We start from the raw sequence: 27,556 nt of genomic DNA, 5'->3' as shown, positions 1-27,556 counted from the left end.
CTGCTTTGGAAGAGATGAAGAGGAGATTACCGCTCAAAACTGAGCTATTCAAAGAAATTGAGTCTCTAAATCCAGAAGTTGCAATGGCGGTGTAGGGAAACAAAAATGATCTCACATTTGAAAACATTTGTAAATAGTATGTGTGGATGTCAAAGTTTGCCTTATTTTAAATAGAACAGAATGCAATGAAAAAATCTAATTTTTAGTCTTTTGCTGAATTTTTCTTTATACAAGGTGGCGCAAAAGTAACCTTGCGATGTTTTTTGGCTGTAATTTAAAAAATGAAAAACTTTGATTCTTCTTGTGGATTATTTTTATTTGGTCTTTTAATTTTTTTACATCAAGTCGAGAATATGATGTCATGTAAATGGCCGCCGTCACAGTTGATTGCCATTTGAGCCATTTTTATGGCATTTTCCATCATTTTGGCTAAAACTTCCGGCGATAGGTCCTCACATTCTTGACGGATATTGTCTTTAAGAGCTGCAAGAGTCTGAGGCTTGTTGACATAAAATCGCCAAAACGGGAGATTAGGCGCCCGGGAAATGCATCCTTCAGCATATCGGTTGTGGCACGTGCAGTGTGTGCCGTTGCGCCGTCCTGTTGGAACCACATATTTTCCAATCCCAATTCATCAAGTTGCGGCAAAAAGAACTCGTTGATCATTGCTCTGTAGCGCTCACCATTCACAGTAACCGTTTGGCCCGCGACGTCTTCGAAGAAAAAAGGTCCGATGACTCCTCCAGCGAAAACAGCACACCATATAGTGACTTTGAGCGGGTTTAATGGCTCTTCGTGGGTTACACGCGGATTTTCAGTGCCTCAGAAGCGTAAATTTTGCTTATTTACGTACCCGCTAAGATGGAAATGGGTCTCATCACTCATGATTATGTTTGATGAAAAATCATCTTCCTCTTGGTGGTGATTAAGGATGGCTTGAGCGTATGTTAGACGCGATTGGCGGTCAGCAGCTAACAGCTGATCCACCGTCTGGACTTTGTACGGAAACATCTTCAAATCTTGTACCAAAATGCGCTGTAAAGACCGTCGACTGATACCCATTTGCGTGGCACGTCGTCTGGTCGATGTCGACGCCGCTTCCATGACATCCTCGGCTACAGCAGCTACTCCGGGGTCTACCACGCCTGGCAGCATCTCGTGTTGTGCCAGTCTCTTCGAGGCGAGCGGCTAAACGTCGCAGTGTTTCACCAGTAGGCGTTGGGCGGCGAGGAAATCTGCGACGAAATTCACGTTGTGCCAAAGTCACCGACCGATTATTGGTCAAATAAATAGTCAGCAATATTCCGCGTTCTGGAGCAGTGTAGCGTAACATTGTTTATTAACGTGTATTTCGCATGTGTTTACTACATAAATGTCAAAACCAAACTGACATTAGGGGCCAATCGCAAAATTTATATTATAGCATTTTCTGATAGGAGGATTACTTTAGCGCCACCTGTTATATGTGTTAATAATATAATAAATATGTGAATTTATATATTATATATTTGAAATAAAATTTGTTTTTATTATAAAGTGTCAAAACAGCACCAAGTACAAAACTTAAGCAAATAATTCAATTTTGACGTTACAAGTGCCTCACTTTTTTGGACTGTGTAGGGATTTTTTAAAAAATCACTTACCATCACTGATCTATACACATATATATACATTTCAACCAATATACCTTTTGAATCGATTTCTTAATTGCCAACAAACATGTGGCAACCTCTTCTCTGTTCTTGTACTCAAAAACAAATGCAAGGAAGGGGAAATTGAGTGAGTAAAGTTATTTATTATATATTTTATTTCGAGGGGAAATTTGAAGTTTTACTGGATGCATTTTTACTTGCAATAAATTGTCAGTAAGAAACACAGCTGTTTGCCAGCATATACCGATACAATAAATACTAAAAACGGAATCTGTATTGAAAAACTAATAAAAACCAAAAAAAAAAAATAAAAATCAAAAGAAAGTCTCATAATACAAGTGTGAAGCTATACTCTGATCGCTGTATAATTTGCAAACTTCCATTTTTCTTAACTTTTTGCGAGCGAATTTTCTTAGTTTGTTTTCTTCAGAGCGTATGCTGACAAATTCTTAGACATTTCCTTACTTGCTAATTTTTATTGGAAAATTATAAGAAACAACCGATTATTATTTCCTTTGGTTTCAGGGAGAAACAAACGACCACTGTTAAGAAACCTATAAACATCTTAAATCCTGATACCTTGGGGAAAAATAATAAAACAAAAAAATCGAGGTATATTAAACTACACAACATTGCACATATACATCATATATATACATATATATATAATTAGATAATATATATATATAATTGGCGCGTACACCCTTTTTGGGTGTTTGGCCGAGCTCCTTCTCCTATTTGTGGTGTGCGTCTTGATGTTGTTCCATAAATGGGGGGACCTACAGTTTCAAGCCGACTCTGAACGGCGGATAGTTTTATGAGGAGTTTTTTCATGGCAGAAATACACTCGGACGTTTGCCATTGCCTGTCGAGCGGCGACCGCTATTAGAAAAAGGTTTTTCTTAATTTTGGTGTTTCACCGAGACTCGAACCTACATTCTTTCTCTGAATTCCAAATGGTAGACATGCACCAACCATTCGGCTACGGCGGATACCGACACATATATGTATGTACTTCAGGAAATACACGCCTTTTGAAATAGCACAGGTTTTTCTGACCCAACCGGACTGATGCCGGCTTAATGCTTAAAATTCTATAATCATATAAATGCGCTGAGGTGTTTTTTATTAAAAATTATATTTTCGTCCTTTATTTCAATTTGTACATATACATATACATATATATGATACAAGTACATTTCCATGAATTTCCAAAGAATATTTTCAACAAAACTAGATTTACTTCATTGGAGCAGTTGAGAAGAAATTTAACAGTAGGATTCGAGTCTTAATCGCACTTAAAATTACGGGTAATTGTTTTATCTTTTGAATCCACCGTAGTAGCCGTAGGGATACCAATGATAGCGGCGATAGTAGTACGGTGAGCTGTAGTAAACTGGGCGGACTACTGCAACAGGTCGTCCAACTGGAACTCCTACACCGACGACACCAACCCCTACTATGGGCGAGGATTGTATGCAAAGAAGCATAAAAGCAAAGTACAAAAAACAGACTACAAGAACTAATTTCATTTCACAGCTTAAATATCTCTAATCTCGCGGAACTCTTTCCAGATTTTGTATGAAGTGCGACTATGATTTCAGTTATTAGGCAAATGTATTTATACCCTCATTTTAGGTTGTATTGTGAATCATTGTTTATCTAAAAACTGTGAAAATGGAAAATCAAATAATCACAATTTCACTAGTAAACACGGTTTTGGAACTGAGTGGACAAAAATTTTTTCTAAAACAATTTGTGATGCTGCATTCGAATCTGCAATTTTAATTTAAGTTTTAATTTTCAAAATATTCAATAAATCATTATTTAATATTTCTGACAATGGATATTTTTCCAATAAAAAATAATTAATCACAAAGAAGTGCGGTTGAACTGCATCATTTTAATTGATCCAGATGCGTTGCACTGCTCTTCCCAAACCCATTGGTAATATTTTTATTATTTAAAAAAGTATTTATGTAGTTCCTCATATATCGCTCTCCCTGGTCACGTTTTCGAGAAAAAATCGAGATTGGAAAGCAGAAAATGTTTTTTATAGATAATCGAGCACCAATTTTATGGTATTTTATTTTAAGCCTCTAATTATTTGATTAAAGTCCGGATATTTGCGGTTATCCAAAACACTTTGAAACGATTCTTCCGCTGTTCTATCAACCATTAAGGAACAAATATTCTCGCCGAAAAATATTCCGTCTTTGGTGTATGCTTGCGATAGTGCGAAACTTGGCGAAGTCCTTAAAAGGCAGTTGTTTGTAATTAAACAGTTTATACGAAAAGGTGAAGAAAAAACGATCTTTGCTTTCGCAAGTGGCATAGATTAAATGTTTTGTTTTCTTGTGAAAAATTAAGCGGAAATATTTTACCAGAAACTACTTTTCGAAAAATGTTGAATATGCTGAATCTAAATCCATGTCACAGTTGCTCTGGTGGGTCAAGTATCCGAGATATTTTGAGCTGAAGTGAAAAAACGCAATTTTTGGCAATATTGGAGGTTATGTAGCATTGCTATTGCGTTTTTTTTCTTAATAATTTATATCCAGCGTCTTAGAGAACAAGACTCCTTCCTTCGAATGCCTTTAAATTTGATCCAGTACATTCTCTGCGCTGAAATAACGCGCTAATGCAACATTTTCTAATTTATAAATTTCTCAAGACTTAAAGAACGACTAAGGACCACGCGAACATCAAGCTGTCGATTAGTCGACGAATTAGATGACGTTCTCTTCCATTTTCAAAAATTTTAGAGCTCCTAAGTACTGTAACTTGTGTTCGAGTTTCAAGATAATTTCACTCCTGGAGTTGTAGGCAACTTTCAATTTTTTCTCTTTGCTTTGCCTCTGCTTCCGAGTTTACCAGATTTTGAAAGGATTTTGCTCTATTGTGTTGTCTCTGTATTTTTATATGTACATATAAAAACAAAGCGTTTTGAACTTCTTTTTCTAGCGGCATAGGTATTTAAGAGTTGAGAGATCCAAGTCTTGTATTTTGGATATTTCCGTAAATTTTTCTGAAAATTAGTTTATTGTAAGCCTGGGTATAATTGGAAGCTAACTGAAAAAAAGTTTATAATTTTCAGATTTTGATTTGCTGAAAATTCTTATGGAGAGGTTTTTAACATGCGGTTAGTTTTACAAATTTTTAATGTTTTATAGTAGAGTATGTTTTCTAAAACAAATTTTAAATTTTCAAATACTTTTTCAGAAACTTTCGGAGATTACTGAGCTTAGTCTCATATCATATTTTTATTATTAGTCCTTTTCATAAATTCAAAACAAATTTTTTTCCAAAAAAAGAATTAAAAAAACATAAAATTTTTTTCCAAAGAATTTGTTTTTAGACATTTTTTTGGAATGTTACAAAATTTAAAACAGGTAATAAAAATGTTACAAAGAATATAAGTTATTTTATTTTAAGTAACGCTGTTCCGAAATTTTCAAAATCTTTAATTAAAAAAAATATATATATCAGTTCACCTACTCAAATCCACATATAAACCAATTTTTAGAAAAATTTACGACAATGCCCAAAATACTTAAGTCACTTGACTTGGAATCGCTCAGTTTTTACGATAGCGTGATTCTACCCATAAATGTTAACGCGAAAACTAGGTATTTAATGTAGAATTAATCTCGAGAAACGATTCGAGCATTCGAAATGCTTAGGTCCAAAACCTGACGAAGTTTGTAGACTTGTGTAATAGGGGAAGAATTAAGACGTGCCATATTTCGGCAAGATGCTTAGTTATCGTGTTGATTTCTTTCATGGAGATACAGTTGTGGTAAAAAAATTATGGTATTGGGTGCTTTTTTAAAAGCATGAAAACTTAAAATGTATTATCATTCAATCAATCACAGAAATATTGTTGGAATTAATTTTTTTTTATTGTGGTAGATAATTTCATGGCATCTATTTTTGGAATATTGTATCCGGCATATGTCCCCCGCCGCTACCACTTACATAGTCAACTCGATCAGCTCTATTTTTGTCTAGTTTATCAAATAAATATGAATAATAAATCCAAATGAGCCCAATAAGCAAAAATGGAACAAAAAAAATGATTATTTGGCTTCAATTCTTGCACGACCAATATTTTATAGGCACTCAAGCCAAGAACCTTACATACCTTTTTTTACGTAGTCGAAGGACAAAGGCCAACAAGTTGAGAACGACGACGAGTGGACCTTTTGCCATTTTCTTCAAGACTTTACTATATAAACTTCGCGATCAGATTTATTTTCTCAAAGTAAATTTCCACAAATTGGAAGAGTTGCTCTGACGTTAAACAGGAACACCAACACAGTTTGCCATTCTCAGCTGTCAAACCATAGTTATTGATATCGATAGTTCTCATGCAACTAAAATACCACTCTTTTTACGGTTTACGACCTTAGTTATATGATCAAATAATGATTAATTAAATTAATTACCCAGTTCAACACATTTAGTTTTCAGCTGGAAATAGAAGAAAGGCCTTATAATCTAACATGTAATCCTACATAGGTATGAGTAGATCACTTTTGGTGAACAAAGTAAAAGTCTAGCACGCCTCAATTCTTTTACAGTTAATCTTTACAGGATAAAACTATCCAAGTAATATACACAAACAGAAAGTGTGATCCACAAATATTGACTATAAATAATAAAGTTATTAAATACGATACAGAGTCCAAATATTTAGCCGTAAAATTTGATGCAAAACATTGAAGGGGCATATACGTCAAAAGAGAAATGAGGTCAAAAACAGATTCAGACAACTCTACTGGCTACTACGAAACGACTCGCGACTTTCACTAGGTAATAAATTTATAATCTACAAAACTCATAAAACTCCAATCTGGAAATATGGCATCGGACAATGGGAACGGCAAGAAAATCAAACCCTGAAATAATGCAACAACTACAATCAACAATTTTAAGGACTATCAAAAACGCAGGCTGTTACATAACCAATGACGATATACACAGGGACCTTAAAATTAAATTTATTGAAGGCGTCATTTGAGAATGCAACACAAATCGTATTCATAGACTGGCAACACACACAAACGAATAGCGACATCAGCGATAATGTGAAGCTATTTTCCGTTTAATGCCATATAATTCTTATATGTATTATCCCTATGTCGCAAATGTACTTTAAATAATGATTTAATGTTACGCTTGTATTTCTATAAATTATAAAAATTACTAAGTATTGAAATTACTGACGTCTGAGAGATATACTAAAAACACAGGCTTACTTTCTGTTCCAAAAATTCATATTAGGAAATGTAAATCTGAGTTAAAAGTCAAATATTGATACTAACAAAATATACCAATTGACCGCACAGAGGAAGTACTGTTAAATGCATTACCGTACTTTTGGATCAATTTGTGTTATGCACCTTTAGGAGGACTTACAGTTTTATACTCGTACAGACTCCGGCTTTTATGAGTAATTTTTTATAGCAGAAAAAATTCAAATTATTTATTTGGTAAAATTGCTTAAACCTGCAGTGGTAGTGTTTTACTCAGCTTAGAAAAGCATGCGTGCATCCATGTCATTTATATTTGATGCTACTTCCATTTGCTGTCTTAGTTTTCCTCTAGGAATACTTTTATTTTGCTCTTAGCTGTATCTACATTCATACGTCTTTTCATTTATGTTTGCCTTCTTAATAGATAAAGTGTGTCATATAACAATCTAAAGCAGCGCTTTAAGAGCAGACATGAACGGGGTTATAAATAGTAAATCCCGAAAAGATATTACCAATACTGAGCAAATATTTTGACAACTATTATATTGACTATTCTAATGTCAGCAACTAATATATTCCTAAAGCTCGTTAAGCATCGTTAGTGCATTTGCATTTACTGTCACTATACACACACATTCATATACGAGTATACGAGCAATTTAGTTGTGCCATATTTCTAAGCTGAGTTGACGTAAATATTTGGACATTGGCAAGTTTTCATTAAATCTTAATTATTTTTTGTAAATATATTAATTGTTTAAATGCTGAAAGGGGTTTCCCATCACTTCTTGGGTGGTTTTTATTTCATTTTTCAGAGTTAATTGATGAGTTTTACGTGTAATTTATAAGAAATTGCGAAAATTATTTTGTAATATTTTCTACTTTAATGCAACTAAAAGTACAAATGTATACATTTTTATACATTATTTCTGCAAAATCACTCTCCTTTAGAAAATGAAAAAAATTGTGTCCAATTCAAGTGAAATTCTACAATACAGTTAGCCTCATGACCCATGTGAAGTCCCATTCAATATTTGCATATGTAAAAATGTTTCATCAATATTTTTGTTACTTTATTATTGTTTTTTGTTTTTTCTTTTTAACAAATAAATATAAAACTACTAACAACTATGCGTAAGCATTTGAGCAAGCATCTAAGCACATACATACATATGCAAATAATATCACATTTCTCTCAATTAGAACTCTCTTCGCACATCTACCTGTAGTTGCTTGTACTCACAATCGCTGAGAAAGTTCCACTCATGGCCAAGTATCTGTGATACCTCGCGCTCTACCGATTCATAGGAGCGCGACGTGTGCCTCAGCCAAATATAGAACTCATCAGTCCATTCTGGATGTCGCGGCCAATCGCAGCGTATAATGACCGCAAAGCGACGCACATGGAGCCGACGCAAGTTTTTGGCGGTTCGCGCAATCAGCAACACTGTGGAGGTAGACACTTTCTCGCGTATAAACTGATTTAAAAATATATTTGAAAAGTAAAGCTTTCAAGATGGAGTAATATCTTTAAGCGCACTTACCAAAGTATGCAGATTGAAACATTGTCGACTAATCAGCATCATCAGGCTATCGACTCGATTGTGAAACGGCTTGGGACTAGTAAAACGGGGCAGCATCTCATACCCATAAACGCTGAGCCTAGTTTTATAATTATCTACCATACGCAGGATGAAATCAGTTTTGATCTAAAGTAGAAAAAAGTGTTTAGAAAAAATTGTTAATCGTAGGGATTCTTACATACATATGAGTATAGAAATGCGCAAAGGTCCCAAACAAAATTTGTAGTATCATATTTTGCGGGAGATGTAAAATATTAAAAAAAAATAGGAAAATCAACTTTCAATTCACTACAAAGTTAGTATTTCGACTTTAACACTCTAATTACAACTACAAAGGTTTACAAGTAATGAACGATTTGTTTACCCAAGAACTAGAACATCTAATTCCTATGTAAAATCGGCAGCTCAGTTTGAAATTTCACATACTTTTTTTTCTGTCATATAGTTGTCGAAATTTCACCAAATAACGGTTTTTGGTAAAAAAAAAATATATTCATTTATTTAATTTTAATTTTATCATTTTCCAGTTTTTCATTATATACCCTTTGGGTGTTTGGTCGGGCTCCTACACCTAATTTGCCATTACTTGCCGAGGGGCGACAGCTTTTAGAAAAAAAAAAACGTGTACTTGTACTCTAATGAAATGGGCGTGGCTTTTATCCAATATCACGTTTTTTTTTTTGGAAATGCTAGTTTTTTATTTTCAAGGCAGATTTATGAGTATTAAGAACCTTACCCACCTTCGATTTTGGTGACTCGTAGGTGATGCTGTACACTGGCGCTTCTGGCTGAAAAACAACTTCGCCATCGCCCATCGATTCGACGCGCAGATGCACTTTTAGCCTGGGATTATCACGTTTCAGCTGTCGCCACGCCTTCACAGTGCAGGGCGAAATGGATAAATACGTGGAAGTGTAACGGTTTTGCAACAAATGCAGATGTTTCAGTTTTGTATCGGCTAATAGCAACAAAACATCGTCGTCTATGTTTTGTGGCGAAATCGTCAGAATCTGAAATATGGAACACTACTTTAACGCATTTGCTTTTAATTCTGGCATAGATTTTGCACTCACCTGCAAGTTAATGAACAGCCCCACATGCATTATTGGACAGTGAGTGGTTGTGACATTCACCAGATTCAGTACGCGCATCTTCGTGCAGCACGCCTCCAGCACTTCATCGAGTAGATGTTTTGCCTCGAAGCGTTCCAGTACAAAATCAATTAGTTTCAAAGTGCGTAGATCACGTAATTTAGACAACAGTTCCTTGAGACCTTTGAGCAATTGACCGCCAGTGCCGAAGAGTTTGATGCCTTCGGGATCGTTCGCTTGCGACATATTGCAGGGAAACACATAGACAAGAGATCGTATGCGCGAGCCAACATCCTTAAGATCAGCTGGTGGTTTCACACCAGAACCCTTTTTAATATATTGACAAGAAAATATTTTCATGGACATAGACTTAAATATTTTCATTAAAATTTGAACTTACTTTTTCCATACTCCATGAGAGCATTGTCATGAATTGAAAAATGTTATTGAAGCTATGCTCTGGTCGGAATTCCAACCCGCGCAAATATTTACCAACTCGTGAAAGACAATTCTGCGTACGCATGTGATCTAAACAATATTGCCAGCCAGAGTAGTAGTTATACTTAGCACGTGTGAGTGTTCGATCGTCAACTAGAAAGTTATACCAAACCATGGGCAGATAAAAGGCATTATACCAATGCTTGCATACCTGGGAAAGAAGTGATATTAAGTACATATTTTAAAAATCACTTCCAACTAATTTCGATTGTGTTGAACCTCGACTGCTCTGGATATACCATACTTATGTAGAGGGTGTCACAAAATGATTTGAGATTTTGAATAAAGAGCTGTTTTTGTCCACTATCATCAGGATGTTTCAGAGAGCGTTATATTAGGAGTTAGCCATCAATATATGTTAAATGTGATAGAGCAGTTCTTAGAAAAGTTATTAAAATTCCCTTAATACCACTGAGTTAAAGCTGCAGTTTTTTCATAATCCATCTTTGGATCTTTCGAAACGAGGTGCGCGAAGAGTATGCATACAATTGTGCTGAATTTAGGGAGATGATTGACAAAATATCTGTGACTTTTGGTAGGTGTATATTGCAGTCATTAAGAAGAGTAGGATTCACCGGCTCTAGAATTCAAGAATCAAGATCTAGAGATCAAACACGCAGCATAAGCCTATAGGGAGAGAAATTTAATTCAATGACGGCGAAAGAAGAGTGAAGAGCGCAGAAACTGGAGAAATGCCAGCATAAGTTCCAAATGATTAAAATCATAATCTCAGAGCCTAAACTGATTATCGACCAAGGGCTGCAAATGAAAGAACATGCCCAATATCGTATGCAAAAAAAGTGTCAAAAATCAATACGATTTTTGGGGGACTACGTTTTGCCTATTTCCTGTAATGGAATGGGCTACAAGAGTGCAAATGTTTTCCATAAAGTCAGATTAAAAAGTGGAAAAGTTTGACGATAATTTTTTGAAAATTTTGAAATTTTTAAGGATTTTATAGTTTGATTTATAAAATTTGTCATCTATGCTATGTAGTTGTAAAAAATGTATCACGAAAATATTGCTATTATTGTGGCGAATGTAAAAGCGGTGATATGTGAGTTTTTTGCGTGTTCGGCAAATTTCTGCTATCGAAAAAATGGATCAAAGAAGCTGCATTCAATTTTGTGTAAAAATGGAATTACGTGCTCAAAAACACATGAAATGTTGACAATGGCATACGGTGAGAGTACGCTGAGTCAAAAAAATGTTTACAAGTGGTACAAGCTTTTCCCAGAAGGTCGAGAAGATGTGAATGACGACGCGCGCTTTGGACGCCCCAGCCCATCATGGACCGATGAAAATGTTGAGAAAGGGAAGAAAATTGTTAAGGAAAATCGGTGAAACACAATTAGAGAAGTTGCTGAGGATGTCGGCATATTGATTGGCTAATGCCATGCAATAATTTCGGAAATTTTGTACATGAAGCGTGTGGCAACGAAGTTCGTTCCAAAATTGGGGAATTTTTACCAAAAACAACATTCGCATGAGCATCGCTCAGGTATTGTTGAATGACGTCAACGCAAAAGACTTGTCTTATTTATGCCTCCGCAAACAAACCGAACAGGCTAAATTGTTTAAACCGTGAACATATTTTCGAGACGAGTGTACCAACATAAAAAAATAATAATCGAAAGGCAAATGTAAGTAAAACTTCGCCTCATTTTTTGAACACATCTCGTATGTTAGCATATCCAGCTCTGACTGCAAGTTAGAAGTGGCTGAAAATGCCCGTTTAATTCTATATAATATAATTTATATATAACAAATCCGCGACATTGCGTTATACCTGTATAGAGGAAACGCGTCACGCCGCCAAAGCAAAAATTATATTCAAGGTGAATTCCAAAATAAACAAGATTGGCTACATCAAAATGTTTTTGATGGTACCAGCTATTTAATGAGTTAGTGCGTTGGAAGTTACATCCCTAGCTGACTTCCAATGAAAGCTTGGTGACATTCAACAAAGAACTAATATCAAATCTTTCGATGATTGTCTATCACGTGCCAGAGTTCATGAGTGGTTTACACGCTTCAGAGATGGATGTGAGGACTTAAATGACAATGAAAACTCCAACGAAATTGTTCGTAAATTTATCAATATGTACCGAAGTCATCGTTGAAATTCATGAAATCAGAGTTGAATATCATGAAAACATCGATTTATCGCATTTTGCGTATTTCATTTGGGATTACGAAAGGTCTGTGCATGTTTCATTCCGCACAAGTTAACTGACCTCATTAAAGAGGTGAGAAAAGGTGAGAATTTCCTTTACAAACCGTCAATGCAATTTTCTATCTTGGCGTTTTGAAGCGTTTGTTACATCGCATTCGTCGAATTCGCCCTGAATACCGCGAAGGAGGAAGTTGGCTCTTATTGCATGATAATACACCATCTCATCGATCTACTCTTGTGACTGATTTTTTGACTAGAATTCGCTTTTTAACCATCAATCACTCACCGTATTCGCCTGATATGGCTCCCTGTGACTTCTACCTAAAATTACATTCGGCCATGAAAGGAAAGCGTTTTGCACCCGTAGAGGCCTCCCAAAAGGCTTGTACCGACATCCTGAAGGACATTCCAGTCAATGTCCTGAAACACTCTTTCGAAAAGCTTTGAGATCGCGCAGAACAGAGTACTGAGCCGAGAAGGGACTATTTTGAATAAATAAACTCGAAGTTATCAGAACAAAGCTCCTGTCGTTTCTATTTTAGCTCAGTCTTATTTATTTTGGACTTCACCTTTTAAAAAATCAAAAAAGCAGCTTCAAATTTCCACATTATTGTTCTAAGATTAAATAAGCTATAAAACTGAATACCAAAAACTGTTCTACAAATCTTAATCAACGTCTTCATTCCGAGGAATTGCAATGGAAACTTTGTGAAATTTTTCGAATTTTTATGCAAAAATTTTTAAATTGGAATTATATGATTTTTGTTAGACAAAAATTTGTAAATTATATGAATTTTAAACTAAAAACAAAGAGAAAAAAAATAGTTAAAAGCACTCAAAAAGCTGATGTGCTATCGCTTTGTCACGGGGTGTATATGTGAACATTTATAATTGGGACTTACACCCTTTATCAGTTATTTGGCCGAACTCCTCCTTTTATTTGTGGTGTGCGTCTTGACGATTTTCCACAAATAGAGGGACCTTCGGCAGATGGTTCTTTATGAGAAGCTTTTTCATGGCAGAAATACACAGGGAGGCTTGCTATTGCCTGCCGAGGGGCGATCGCCATGAGAAAATATTTTTTTATCATTTGATGTTTCATGCGCGTCACGTGAATAGCTATAGAAGCTTGTGGAATTTTTTTTGATACATATTCATATGCGTCAGTTTTTGCATGAATGGTGTGCTTTTGAGAAACCAAAGTATAAAATAAAAAAATATTTTCGAAAATCGTTTGTAAAAAAAAATTATTTCAAATAAAGAAGAAGTCCATCCTTACTTCAACGCAGAAAGAAATTGTAAATCTACAGTTAAAATGTAAAGTCGATAGGCCAATAGTTTTCTGAGATATGAGCCCGGCTGAGGAGAAAAATAAATGTTTGGGAAAATGCGTTTATATTTTACGGTATGGATGGCATCGGACTGAGGGGAAAGTGCTAAAAATTGAATACTATATAGAAGCATTTTATGGTATTAAGACACCTTTAATTATTTTCTTTTTTAAATTGTCCTTTTTTTAATTTCTGCAATCCCTGAAACCGTGTGGATATTTCCTTATTAAAAGGATGGTGCAACTTGATTCACAATGAGGAAGAATGCGAACAACTAGTATAGACGGAGTTCTTTGAACTCACGGCGAGGCGATGTACACATTTTCTTATTTTGAGTATCAAATTTAATCTCTATACTCTTTTCTCATATCATAATACCAATATTCGTTTAGAGTAATAATTACAGTAATACATTTTTTTCCACATCAAACTTGTTGATCATTTTGAGACACCCAAAAGTTCTACTCACCAAACTTGCATAGTAGCGCTCTCTGTAGGTTAGATATGAGAAAATCTCCTCCAACAATATGTCCGGTAAAGTATTCCAGTGCGAGTAGTTGTTATCGTCCACTGCCAGTGCTTCATCTTCGCTTTCATCAATGTCAATGTAGCAAGCTAAAGATGAAATATTACGGTATTAAAAAATCCTATAAACCAAAAAAAGCAGATGGTGGAGAAATCCAAACAGATGTAAATTTATCCAAAGGGCCATAAACATACATAAACTTGTACCATTCAAATTCATCTATTAAGGTTAATTATAGAATGTAGGTATTATAGAAGTTTAATACTCGTATAAGAAATTATTTTAAAGCATTGATTATATAGTCCACAATTAAGTTTCAATGGTCTGGCATCTTAGCATATGTGAATTTTTATTGCAAACATACATATTTTGTATATACATATAGGCATTTTCAACATATTCAATGATACATTTTATGTGTGACTGTACATTGCCGCCAACCGCGAATATCAAGTGCAGTTGATACTACCTGAAGTACAAAGTCACTTGTGTCGGAAGAATACTACCGATTTGTGAGCTAATTAGAAGAAGTCTGAATTTTTGGTCCAATCTGAATATCAACAATTATGTTTTAAATCAATTTAAGGGTAATATTTCTAATAAATTAATGGTGATTTTGTGCAAAAAATGGTTAACTCAATAAAATAATAAATTTAAGTTAAAATAGAAAAAACAATTTAATTACCTCATTTCTATAAATAGACTAAAAGTATAAATTATTTTTTCCAAAACTTATAGAATTAGTTCCGATGATCTTTAATCTTAATACTTTAACAATAAGCGATTCCAATGTAAAGGGCTCCAAAAATTGTTGTTATCATTTTTTACAAACAGTACCACTCAGATTTCTCTGATTAATAACTGAGACTATGCTGTAAATTTCAAAGTGGGATTCCCATAACTTTTCGCGTTATATTCAAATACGTACAATGAACCAGTGAAACATTTGTAACTGTCAGTCAAACTGTCATGCATTTCTATAAATACGATGTGCGTGACAACCCTGGGCACTGCCAAAACGTCTAATCTTAAGCCGTGAGCTGAGTTGTACACTTATTGAGTTTGATGAAGTATTATTCCTTGAGCCAAGGAGAAAGGGTACATTTTTATTATATTTTATTCTGATCTATAATAATTCCCTATGTTACATCCAGGAATAAAAGGATCACTTGGAACGTTCCACCAATGGACTTAGAAATCGGGGTCCAAATTTACATTTATTTCGTAAATCTCGGCGAAATTGTGAAGACGATGCATTGAATTTTTAATCAATTTCAATTACAAATTGAAATCTTAAAGCTCATAAGGCGCTACGAAGCAATTGAAATATTATTTATTGTAGTTCATATGTAAATGGGAGCGATAAAATCCCTTAAACTTCTGCGACGATTTGATACTTCAATCTGTGTAGTCGTTTACTAGTACTACTACAAACATAAAAAAATCTGCCTCCCTGTGATTTCGAATTTATATATGTATATTAGGGCGGGTCGATTTAAAAATCGCTCATTGCTCTGTGAAAATCGTATTCTATGGATCAAAATAAGAAACTTCGCCGAAGAAACCATACCTCTAAAACGAATTCTGATGTCCCCCATATATATATATATATAATTGGCGCGTACAGCCGTTTTGGAGCTCCTCCTCCTATTTGTGGTGTGTGTCTTGATGTTGTTCCACAAATGGAGAGGCCTACAGTTTCAAGCCGTCTCCGAACGGCAGATATTTTTATGAGGAACTTTTTCATGGCAGAAATACACTCGAAGGTTTGCCATTGCCTGGCGAGTGGCGACCGCTATTAGAAAAATGTTTTTCTTAATTTTGGTGTTTCACCGAGATTTGAACCTACGTTCTCTCCGTGAATTCCGTACGGTGGTAGTCACGCAGCTACCCATTCGGCTACTACGGTCTAATTTATATACTATATATATGTATATATATATATGTACGAGTATACAAAAATGTTCGGGTATACAAAAAACAGAAGTATTTTCCAATGAGCTCTTTTTTATTGGAAAGAGTACACCATTAACCTTTGGTTGGTGCATTTGACGTCTGAAACACATCATGTAATTGTTTGCCCAAGGAGTAGATGACGTGTTTTGTTTTTATTAATTTATTTTTGTTTTGCAATTCTAATTACCTGAAGTCATCTTAATAGTACTTATATGTACATATGACACTAATATTTAAGAAATAAATGAATTCTTAAGTAAAATGTACTCCAAGCAACCACAATTTTTTTTCTCAAATAAATCCGTACCCAAGGGGCTAAACTTGGAATAATATTAATATAAATAATATCATTGAACTGACTTCCCCGACTAGCTTTTCAGTTTCTACATTCTCGCGAGGTTTGGTGAGATAACAATGGCAAAATTGTTTTTATGTTTCGACTCTTGAATCGTACGTGGCTGGTTGGCATTACTTTTATAATAGAATAGTCTATTGGAGTCAAATCACTGCTTCTATGCCGAAAATTCACATAACCGTTTCATCTGATTACTCGATTTTCGAAAACAATACGCAAAAAGCTGTGTGTAGCGTTGGCTGTGTGCCACTTTGCCTATTGTCTTTAGCAGATATTTCTCGTCGCTTGATCAAAATTCACACCAAACACTTATGAAGGCTAGTACTAACTTCACAGCCGTGCAATGTTGCTAGCAACATTGATTGTCAAATGAGAAGAAACGTCAAAATGATAGGCATCGCCCCAGAAGCTGTTGGCAAATCTTGGTAAGAAAAGTGTGTTTAAACAAATTAACGCACATACGAGTATATTTGACACACAAATTATAAAAAAGATTTACTTATACTCTTTGGGAAGAAGTTTCGCTTAAAAATGGCATGTGTACTTTATATAGAAAACACCAAGAAATTCGAAACCCCACTTGAAGGTCAAGAAACAGGCGCAAGCTTAACCAAGCTGGCAACGCACCTACAGTTCCCGTGGGAACGCCTTTCGACGCATTCACCTGCAGTTGCAAATTGACAGAGGCCGTCGAGTAGACTAGCTTTGAGATTATTAAGTTTTTTTAAGTTAGTTATTTTTCGTCAATAAAGTGAACCACTGCATAAGCCGATAAAAAAGAAACTTTGTAATAAGTTAACTTACATATATAAAAATATATTTTTTCGGGAAATGTTTGATCTTAAATTAAATTTCTGAGACATAAAGATTGTTATTTCAGCTGTTAGATTAAAACAATATGGATTGCTCAAATTTCAAACGCTAAATAGACTACCCAGTACACTTAAAACATATTCTACTGTAAAGTACAACATTTAAGAATTATTCGAATGATCTTGAGTTTGTTTTTCTCCATAACTTATGTAATTCGAATAACTTTCTGGTGGCTGCGGAAGCCGATTGGATTTCAGTTTTCCACGGGTGGATATAAATTTGAATACCGATTTCTAGCGGTCTTTATGTGTTTACTACGACTTTATGTAAATAAACCTAAGTATAAAATTCGAATGTAACAAAAAAGAGCATTGCAGGAATATTATGCATAAACTGTATGTACTTATAAATACGTATGTACGTACACGAAATTTGTGTATACATATCTATACAAGAAAAGCATTATTAAAAATCTGAACAAAATTGCGCTTCAGCAAATTACCAGCTAACATCAACAATAGAAAATCTAACAAAATTTTTACGCAATATAGAAAATCAAAATCAAATATACATACGTACAAGTACAGTACCGAGCAGCTGAATAGACGCAAAGATTTTCAATAAACAACAGAAATGTGTATGACTAAAATCTCTGCGGTGATTAATATCTACAGGGTGGGCCATATAGCGTTTGCTTTTTGAACCACCTATTTTTTTGAGAATGGTAACACAAATGACATGTCAAATGCGTTCATAATTTACTTAAAAGTTTGACATTTACGAAATGGGACGCTATACGCTTGAACAAAATTGGGAAATATTGAAAACTTATTTCCAAAGTGGTGAGTCTTCTTCTTCTTCCGCGGTTACAGTACATGACGAGCGTTACCGTGACATGCTCAACGAGTTGTTTCCAAAAATTGAAGAGGATAACATGGACGACATTTGGTTTCAACAGGACGGTGCAACTTGTCACACTGCCAAAGTTACACTCGAACTTTTGGCTACCGTTTTTGAAAACCGAATAATCAGCCAAAATTCCGATATCAATTGGCCGCCTCGGAGCTGTGATTTAAGCCCGTTGGACTATTTTTTGTGGGGAGCCGGTAAGGACAAATGCTATGCGAACCATTTAGAGACGATTGATGCTTTAAAACACGAAATCGAAGTTGCCATTCATGAAATTGGAGCCCAAACAATCGAAAATGTGCTTAAAAATTAGGTTGATCGAATGGCCTACTGTAAATGCAGTCGTGGCAGTCATTTGAACGATATTATTTTTCATTCATAAATGACAATGTTCAATCTTCAAATTAAAAAAAAAGTTTGAAAAAATATTGATTAGTTTTTTTTTATAGCCGATTCAAAAAGCAAATTTTACATGGCCCGCCCTATAGTAAGACGAATTCGGAGAAGTCCAGATGAAAGTGTGCCATGAAAAGGAGCGAAAAATATTGAAATCGCTGCTACGAATTCATTAAAATAGAATGTAATGTTAAACTAGTGTTGCGACTGTAAAATGTGTAACACAGACTGCTAAAAGAGCATTTGCTGAATAAAAGTTGTTTTTGTATTCTTTAGGTACTGATATTTTGTGACCCTACGCCATCTAATGAACCATCTCAGGTGTTTTTTTCCCTAGTAATTACTACTATAAATTAGTTTACCATGGTCTGAATTCAAAATTTTAAAAGGGGCGTGGTCGAATATTGTAATATACAACTTACCATACATACATACATTCTATATGCATAGGTTGGTAGGTAGGTAGAAGTGGCAGTCGATCTTTAAACTAACTCACTTAATAATGATTTTTATTTATTAAAATTTAAGAAATACTTATAAATTCTTGAAGGGCCGTTTTCTCAGTTAATCTCTTATTTTACAGGCAACTTTATAATGACGATAAACCCATTTTCGTTCTCCTTAGCGCTTTTGAAATTCTCGAGTCGGTATACGCATTTAGAGGTCGATTCTCCGTTCAAAATTTTGTAGCTAAATTCAAAGTTTTTTAGTTCAATTTGTACTTTTGAAATAAATTATTGGTGCATTGTCATAGTTTCGTAATTGAGAAATTTGTTATTATTAATACTGTTATTATGTATTAGATATAATATAATATGTATGTATATTGGCGCACTCCCGTTTCGGCATCCGCGTTATGATTTCGAGGTTGAATGAGACTTCGTTTATTTAGGAACCAGCATTGACACCGACAATAACATCAGACTTGAAATCCAACGAAGAATCTCTCTTGCCAACAAGTGCTACTTTGGACTAAATAGGCAGTTGGGTAGTAAAGTCCTCTCTTGACGATCAAAACTAACACTCTATAAGGCTCTCATCATGCCCGTTCTATCGTATGACGTAGAAGCTTGGACGATGACAACATCCGATGAGCCGTCCCTTGGAGTGTTTGAGAGAAAGATTCTGCGGAAGATTTTTGGGACTTTGCACGTTGGTGACGGCGAATATCGCAGACGATGGAACAATGAGCATTACTTCGAAACAGACACAGCGTAGCGAATGGCTGGGTAATGTCGTCCGAATGGATGCAAATGCTCGGGCTCTGAGAGTATTCGATGCGGTACCATCTGGTGGTAGCAGAGGAAGGGGAAGGCCTCCTCGACATTGGCGAGATTAGGTGACGAAAGACTTGGCTTCACTTGGTGTACCCAACAGGCGCACTTTGTTAAACTCCGCCAAAATCGCGCAAGTGGAAGAAGAAATATGCATATACTTGAAGTCAAACAAAAAGTACTGGCCGTCACAGAACTTTACGAAAAATTCGATTGTACAGTTGTATAGTTAATTGATTTTCATATTATATGGCAAGTTTGAAGTGGTTCGAAAATTGAGTTGATTTTTGATAGTTTTTGTTTTTTTTGTTTTTGCTGGGGACCTTGCGCTTTGTCTCCATATAATGAATGCTGGACATTTCCTTTATATTGAAGAAGGAAGCAACAAAAGTTCTATGGGCTATAAAAGTATGAAAAAGCTCCTCCTCCCCGTTCGGAGTCGGCTTAAAACTGTAGGTCACTCCATTTGTGGAACAACATCAAGACGCACACCACAAATAGGAGGAGTAGCTCGGCCAAACACCCAAAAAGGGTGTACGCGCCAATTATATATATATATAAAGGGTGATTTTTTAACCATTATCTTTTTGAACAGTTGGTTTAAACAGCTGACGCACGTTTCGTGTTTTGTTTCACTGTCAAACATTTTCAGTTTGGTCTATAATTTAAACATGAATCGTCTTACAAACGAACAACGCTTGCAAATCATTGAATTTTATTATAAAAATGCGTGTTTTGTTAAGAAAGTTTAAAGTCGAAAAATTGTGTTCAGCGACGAAGCTCATTTTTGGATCAATGGGTACGTAAATAAGCAGAATTGTCGATTTTGTAGATGAATATAAGCCAGAAGAATTGCAAGAGCTACCAATGCATCCAGAAAAGGTCACAGTTTGGTGCGGTTTATGGGCTGGAGGTATCATTGGACCGTACTTCTTCAAAGATGCTGCGAATCGTAACGTAACTGTGAATGGTGAGCGCTACCGTGAAATGATATCGAACTTTTTTTTGCCCAAAATGCAAGAGCTTGACTTGCATAACATGTGGTTTAAGCAAGACGATGCCACATGCCACACAGCACGCATAACAATGGCCTTGTTGAGAGGCGAGTTCGGTGAACATTTGATTTCACGTTCGGGACCTGTCAATTGGCCACCCAGATCGTGCAATATAACGCCTTTAGATTATTTTTTGTGGGGCTATGTCAAAGCTCATGTCTATTCAGACAAGCCTGCTTCAATTAACGTGAGATACCGACCGAAACATTGGAAAGAGTATGCCAAAATTGGACTAAGCGGATGGACCATTTGAATCGCAGTCGCGGCCAACATTTACATGAAATAATCTTCAAACATTAAATTATATGGACTGTACTACCGATTTAAATAAAAATTTCATGCATTTTTCTGAATTTTAGGTGTGTTTCTTTGAAAAGCTTTCCTATAGCTCTTAAAAAATCACCCTTTATATATAAAATTACTTACTCGAAATTTTGAAGAAAGTTTGTTGATTTTTTTATTTGATTTCAATTTAAAAAAAAAGGAATAATTTATCTAAGACAGTTTGAAAGTTGTATTTATATGATTTTTGTGATGGAAATAGCCTTGTTTCAATTATTTAAGTTTTGCTCACTTGTGACATTAGAGTATTTAAGAAGGCTGAAGAAAATGGAAAAAATTAAATCATTTGGACAAAACAGGTAGCAAAAACGTATTTTTATTACTTAAAGTGAAGCAAACAGCGAACGGTTTGAGAAATAAATTTAAAGTAATATTTTAATGGAAATAATATGTTTTATATTAAACAGAAATAAATTTCATATATGCGTCTAATTGTATGTGCGAGCAAATATATTATACCATGAGAAGTTATCAGCGGAGGTTTCCAAGTGTAATATTAAAACAAAAAATGATTTAATTTTATTTAGAATTATATTTTGTTATTACTCTTACATTACTAATTACTTGACAAGCGACCTGTACTTATTAAAATTAATTATTATTATTTTATTTATTTACAGAGCTTTACAAAATTTCTTTTATTGTGAACTTATTTGTGTAAATTTTTAATTAATTGATACATTTTTGTTTTGAAAAAAGCTTCCTGACATCGGCGCTGGTATTCACGTGCTAAGGAAACTTCATCCACCCATGAAAAGTTAGGCTCATTGAAAACATGTTCCGTCAATCCCAGCTTTCTTATGATGATGTCTAGAATACATTCCATCACGTCCTCGTGGAGGATTCCCAACTCTTCTCTCTTTTTGGGCTAGTTGTTAACATGAATTACTTCAGAATCACTTCATCATCAGAAAGAAAACGTTTAAATTTTCCATTGATATGTAACTTAGCCGCCTTTCGCATGCATTGTCCCAAAAAATGCTCTATGATATTCTGATTTAAGCGATGCATTCCATGGCATAATGGTATTGGATATACCGATACAAATCCGTGAACGAATTTTTCCTACAAATTTCACTTTTCATAAACTTTTAGCTCTACACTTTCTTGAGTTAGCAATCCAGTCTTTCTATGGGGGCCGATTTGTCAAGAGAGAACGAGAAAGCTGCTTAATGGGCAAACCTTTTATTATTGAATCATGAGGATGAGCTATATTTTCATAAAAAATATTAAAATTAAATAAGAAAGAGATAAGATGCCAAATTTACTTAATAAGTCGCTGTGCACTAGTTATGAAACGCACTTTAAAACTGAAAAAAAAAATTAAACATAAACTAATATAGTATTTTTTTAGTCTATTAAGCTGACCGGCATTGTACGTAGGTGTATTGTACAACCAATGGCTTATGTAAATAATATACATGTAGAGGGTGTTTTTTTTGTGAATGATACAACTTCCCGCAGGAAAAACTGTTAAAGCAGCTGTCAGCTATCACAGAGAGGTAGATATTTTTATTTACTCCACTCGCAGTTTACTATTTTATCATGAAAAGATTCACATGTCAAAAACGGTTTGAAATTATAAACTTTGAAAATCGGTCATCAAATCCATGGTCAGTCAAAAATGTATAGATAGAGCTAACGTTAGAGTCAACGGAACACATTATCGATCCACGGATGAACGATGTTTGCTTTCAAAACATAAAAAGTATTTATGCAGACGAAATTTGGTTCCAACCAACTGGAGTTACTGCCCATACAACACGCGAAAGCATTGATTTGTCATAAACGAACTTTAATGAAAACTTTATCTCTCGATTTGTGCTTGTTAACTGGCCTGCTGGGTCATGTGACTTAACAACACTTGTTTATTTTTGTGGGACTGTATTAAGTTAGTGATTACGTTAACAAGTCAGGAATAATTGCTGATCTGGAAGCAAACATTGATCGAATTATTTTAGAAAGTCACGGGTTACATAGTGCAACATTCTGTTCGTGGAAGAAGGACGACCGGGGAAGAGAGAGTGGCTTTTGTTTCCCACTCTTTGTGCTTCTCATTCGTTTTGTCATACTTAAAGTTGGCTGCAAAACAATTTTTGACAGTTGCTCCATTCGTTTTCTTCTTTTGTGTGAGAAATTTCTGTGTTCTTTTCCAATCAAATGAAATAAAATAGGCAACGACAAACCGCAGAACGCGGTTTGGTAGTAAAGTGGGTATGATTTACAAAACTTGTGGGAAATGTTGTGGCATATGTTGAAATCTAATTTTCCCCCCATTTCTACATACTCAAGCGCCAAAAAAGTGCATTTAAAGCCATTAGTTACTTAAATTATAGTATTTATAATATAATATATTTTTTAAGTATTGGCTAGTCGAAAAAGTCTTTTCGTATTTTGTCAATAGATGTCGTTGGAGTCATCTATCTCCAGTGCTACCAATCACATTGTGTCATATCATATGGTGTTAGAAAGGTGACATTTTAAGATTCATTTAACCAAAACAAAACTAAATTCGGAGAAGTTGAAAAAAAGTTATAGCTGTTCAAAAATGAGTGAAAATAATGAAGAAATTCGCTGATGCTTTCCATTTCAATTCAACCGAGCTATTCGGGTCATGTTCTTCGATTTCGATGTAACTGAAATATATTGCTCTCTGGTCAAAATAATAAGACACGTATTTTTTTGTTCGCCCGAAAAAAATTTTTTTCAAGAGTTATCGGCAATTTTGTTTTTCAGCTGAAACTCGATTTTTTTTAATTATATAAGAAAAATTTCTTTTTAAATGCCCATAACTTAGTCAAAAATGAACCGATTTTAATAATTCTGGGTTCAAAATGGTCGTAATTACTTACACTGGCTTACCAATGAAATTTGTAAAGTTTACGGAGACGATGCTGTATCAGTTCGTGCAGCACAACAATGGTTCGCTCGCTTCCGTTCTGGAAATTTCGATGTGAAAGATGCACCTCGCTCCGGTCGACCTATCGTTGAAAAAGTCGATAAAATTATGGAAAAGATTGACCAGGACCGTCACATAAGCTGCCATGACATCGCCAAGGCACTAAACATTCATCATCAAACGGTTTTGAACCATTTAAAAAAGACTGGTTACAAAAAGAAGCTCGATGTTTGGGTACCACATGAATTGTCTGGTAACAGGAGACGAAAGTGGATCAAATACGACAATAATGTACGAAATAAATCATGGTGGAAGGGGGCTGAAGCTCAACAAATGGGCGCAAAGCCAGGATTGACGCCTCGAAAGGTTATGCTGTGTGTTTGGTGGGAATGGAAAGGAATCATCCACTATGAGCTGCTCCAGCCTGCTCGAACGATTGATTCTACACTTTACTGTCAACAACTGATGAGATTGAAGCAAGCACTCGAAAAAAAACAGCCAGAACTGATCAGCAGAAAGGGCGTCGTCTTCCATCAGGACAACGCTAGGCCACACACATCTTTGATGACTCGGCAAAAACTGGGAGAGCTTGGCTGGGAAGTTTTGATGCATCCACCATATAGCCCTGACCTTACACCATCGGACTACCATTTGTTTCGGTTCAGGAGAAGCCTGTGAAAATTACTTGTCGCAGTTTTTCGCCGAGAAACCACAAAAGTTTTACACTGATGGAATAATGTCTCTAGAAGAAAAATGGCAAAAGGTGGTCGACCAAAATGGTACATATTTGGTTTAATAAAGTTCATTATAAATATAAAAAAATGACTTGAAGCTTGATTAGAAATACGAAAAGACTTCTTCGACTACCCAATATTATTCAAATATTTAATTATATTTTTAATTAATTTTTTTTATACAAGTAAAAAAATTTATATATACTTATTATTTATTATTTTACCAATCCAGTTGGCCTTCTTCATTGAAAAACTGTTGGCGAAAGTGCTCCACTTTACATTTTCGCGAATCGTAGAATATATCCCAGTCAGCTGGGCGGGTATTTTCAAGAATTAATATACTTTAAAAAATCACAGCTTCACGAATGAGAGAATTTTCAAAACAGGCTAAAGAAGTAAACGTCAAAAGCAACGAATGTTGCCGAAAACAATTTTTCCCGTGCGACCGCGAATGAAATATCAAAAGAGAATTTTCAGGGAGACACTCCAGATGTCTCTGTGTGTAAATCGGCACTAGCAAGACCTGATTTACTCGAAAAATTCGTTAAAAATTGGAGTGATCGCAGTTCGGCATTCATTTGCGATGATAGTGCGATTGGATCGGCTTTTCGTTATTTAATTTTGTGCTGGCATCCGAATGTACATGGCGAAAGAAAACACAAGTCAGCTATTCTTTCATCCTTAAAGATCCGCCTTGACTGGTATGCAATGAACTTCCAAATAAAAACCATTTCATGAATTAAATAAATCATTTTGAATTTTTGACTTTATATAAAGTTCTCAAACTCATAAAAAAACACCCAATACAACTTATATGGCCTTCGATTCGAATTTGAACGTAGCATTTTGTGTGCAACTTTCAATTTTAAAATTTGTCTTTTTTTGAAAGCTTCCGAGTTCTTGCAACGAGCACATTTGCACAATTTTTTCTGCTTAGACTATAATGGATGCGCATAAAAGTTGCATACATATGCAGATTTATATTTCTGTATATTTGCATGAAGCTACTCGTATTTATTTTATCGCCGATTAAATAAGTTTCCAAGTATACATTAATATGCACATGTGCACAGACATATATAATATGTATGTATGTATGTAGTTGACTTAAGGAAGTTTTTTCAGTGGCGCTTACCCTCATCGTGTTGGTCAATCTTCCAACCGGCTTTTTGCATTACTTCCCTGCGACGGGATATTGTTAGAGCGGCCATTTTGTTAGTCTGGTTAGTTCCTTACTGCTATGTGTTGCTTCTATTATTTGGTTTATGTTTTGTTTATTTTTGAATTTTTCACCAAAATAGCAAAAGAAACAAAAGGAGTCCAACAAAACTCCACTTCACAAGCATCGAATTGAAGTGTACCAAATCGGTGTCTGGAAATAATTCAACAGCTGTCTCAACAATTTTCACTTGCTCTATTTTCTCTACAAAATATTCAAATATAAAAAAAAATTGCACAACGTTGTCAGCACCAATTTTTCACGTTACCAAACCGATTCGCGACAATATTTCGACTAGAACGTCGGATGCGAACCAAAAGCCGATCGTACGAGTATAGGTACGCGCGATATATACATATGTACATACATACGTACACATCATATGTATTTTCGAAATGTAGCAAATTTTGAAATTTTCTATTTTTCGTTGATTTCGTGTCACACTAACAATTGTTGGTACAAACGTAGAGAATAGAATTGAATTAAATAAGAAAAGAATTATTTAATCGTTACGTTTTGCTTTTACTATAAAAACAAGAAGAAACAATTAGCTAAACGCTGTTGTTGCTTTATTTTTTGTTTTGAAAAAACAAACACAAAACAAATTGAAATTCGCTCGAAAATATCCGACAGAACGCGACCACTGACACATTTTACGTTTGAAAAACAACGCACGGCCGCTCGGAGATTCGTTCTTTTACACTGATTCGGAAAGATTTAAATGTTTTCCTCAATTTTTATTTTCTTTTCGAAATGTTTTACTTTAGTTCCTATACGTTGATATTCTAAACACGCCAACATTGGATGAGATGCTGATTATTTACATATTTACATACATTCACATATGTATTAGTATAAGTATAAGCAAGTTTTCCTCAATATTTCCATGTGTTTTGTTTTGCTTTGCGGTTTTTGGTTTTCACATGTCGTTTTATCCGTTGGTTGAGTTAAGTCAACATCATCACATTCCCGAGCAGAAATCAAAAGCTAAATCGTTAATTCGAAGGAAAAGCGTACGAACGTCTGCGGTGTAGAGTACAAAAACCTCTTATAATAAACTCATTTCCTATAGAGCTGGAGGAGAGGGGAGTGCGTCGCAAACAATGCTTGTACGCCTTAAGTTTGTTTGGATTGTTTACGAAAATGATCTGTGATCATATTAATGAGATTGGATTTAATAACAGAGAAGGCACGCGACTGCATTTATCTACATTTGTGCATATGTATGTATGTATGTATATATGTATGTATGAAAACATTATGATCCCTTAGATGTTTAATTGGTCTGAAGTGCGTTTGACTAGCAATCAGTTAATAACTTCAGTCGTACACCCAATGAAGGGTGTAAAATAAAAGGCAATTAACAAATAATAATGATTTATTCCTTGCAGCATGGCGGCCGCCGTAGCCGGATGGGTTGGTGCGCGACTACCATTCGGAATTCACAGAGAGAACGGCGGTTCGAATCTCGGTGAAAACACCAAAACTA

At 35.0% G+C, this 27,556-nt stretch overlaps 1 protein-coding gene across 1 annotated transcript; it reads right to left on the bottom strand.

Moving 5' to 3' along the window:
• Nucleotides 1-7,966: 7,966 nt before the first annotated feature.
• LOC129245870 (uncharacterized) lies at nucleotides 7,967-26,520 on the bottom strand. The gene is made up of 7 exons (XM_054884298.1): nucleotides 25,984-26,520; nucleotides 14,059-14,204; nucleotides 9,985-10,233; nucleotides 9,567-9,911; nucleotides 9,234-9,503; nucleotides 8,455-8,619; nucleotides 7,967-8,388 (listed from the first exon to the last, which is right to left on the bottom strand). Exons 1-7 carry the CDS (start codon nucleotides 26,057-26,059, stop codon nucleotides 8,110-8,112), a joined length of 1,530 nt encoding a protein of 509 aa, XP_054740273.1. The 5' UTR covers nucleotides 26,060-26,520; the 3' UTR covers nucleotides 7,967-8,109.
• Between the last annotated feature and the right edge of the window lie 1,036 nt (nucleotides 26,521-27,556).

Source organism: Anastrepha obliqua, chromosome 4 (genome assembly GCF_027943255.1).
Source record: "Anastrepha obliqua isolate idAnaObli1 chromosome 4, idAnaObli1_1.0, whole genome shotgun sequence".
NCBI classification, from domain to species: Eukaryota; Metazoa; Arthropoda; class Insecta; order Diptera; family Tephritidae; genus Anastrepha; species Anastrepha obliqua.
Note: the sequence above shows the minus strand (reverse complement) of the source record. Positions and strands in the feature narration are given on the sequence as shown.

Excerpts from the sequence above, each read along its gene's own strand:
- LOC129245870 (XM_054884298.1), bottom strand. The coding sequence starts at position 26,059 with ATGGCCGCTCTAACAATATCCCGTCGCAGGGAAGTAATGCAAAAAGCC. Across the intron at positions 9,504-9,566 it reads GGCTGTTCATTAACTTGCAG|ATTCTGACGATTTCGCCACA; the intron begins GTGAGTGCAAAA and ends TCCATATTTCAG. Across the intron at positions 8,620-9,233 it reads ACGAGTCACCAAAATCGAAG|ATCAAAACTGATTTCATCCT; the intron begins GTGGGTAAGGTT and ends TTTCTACTTTAG.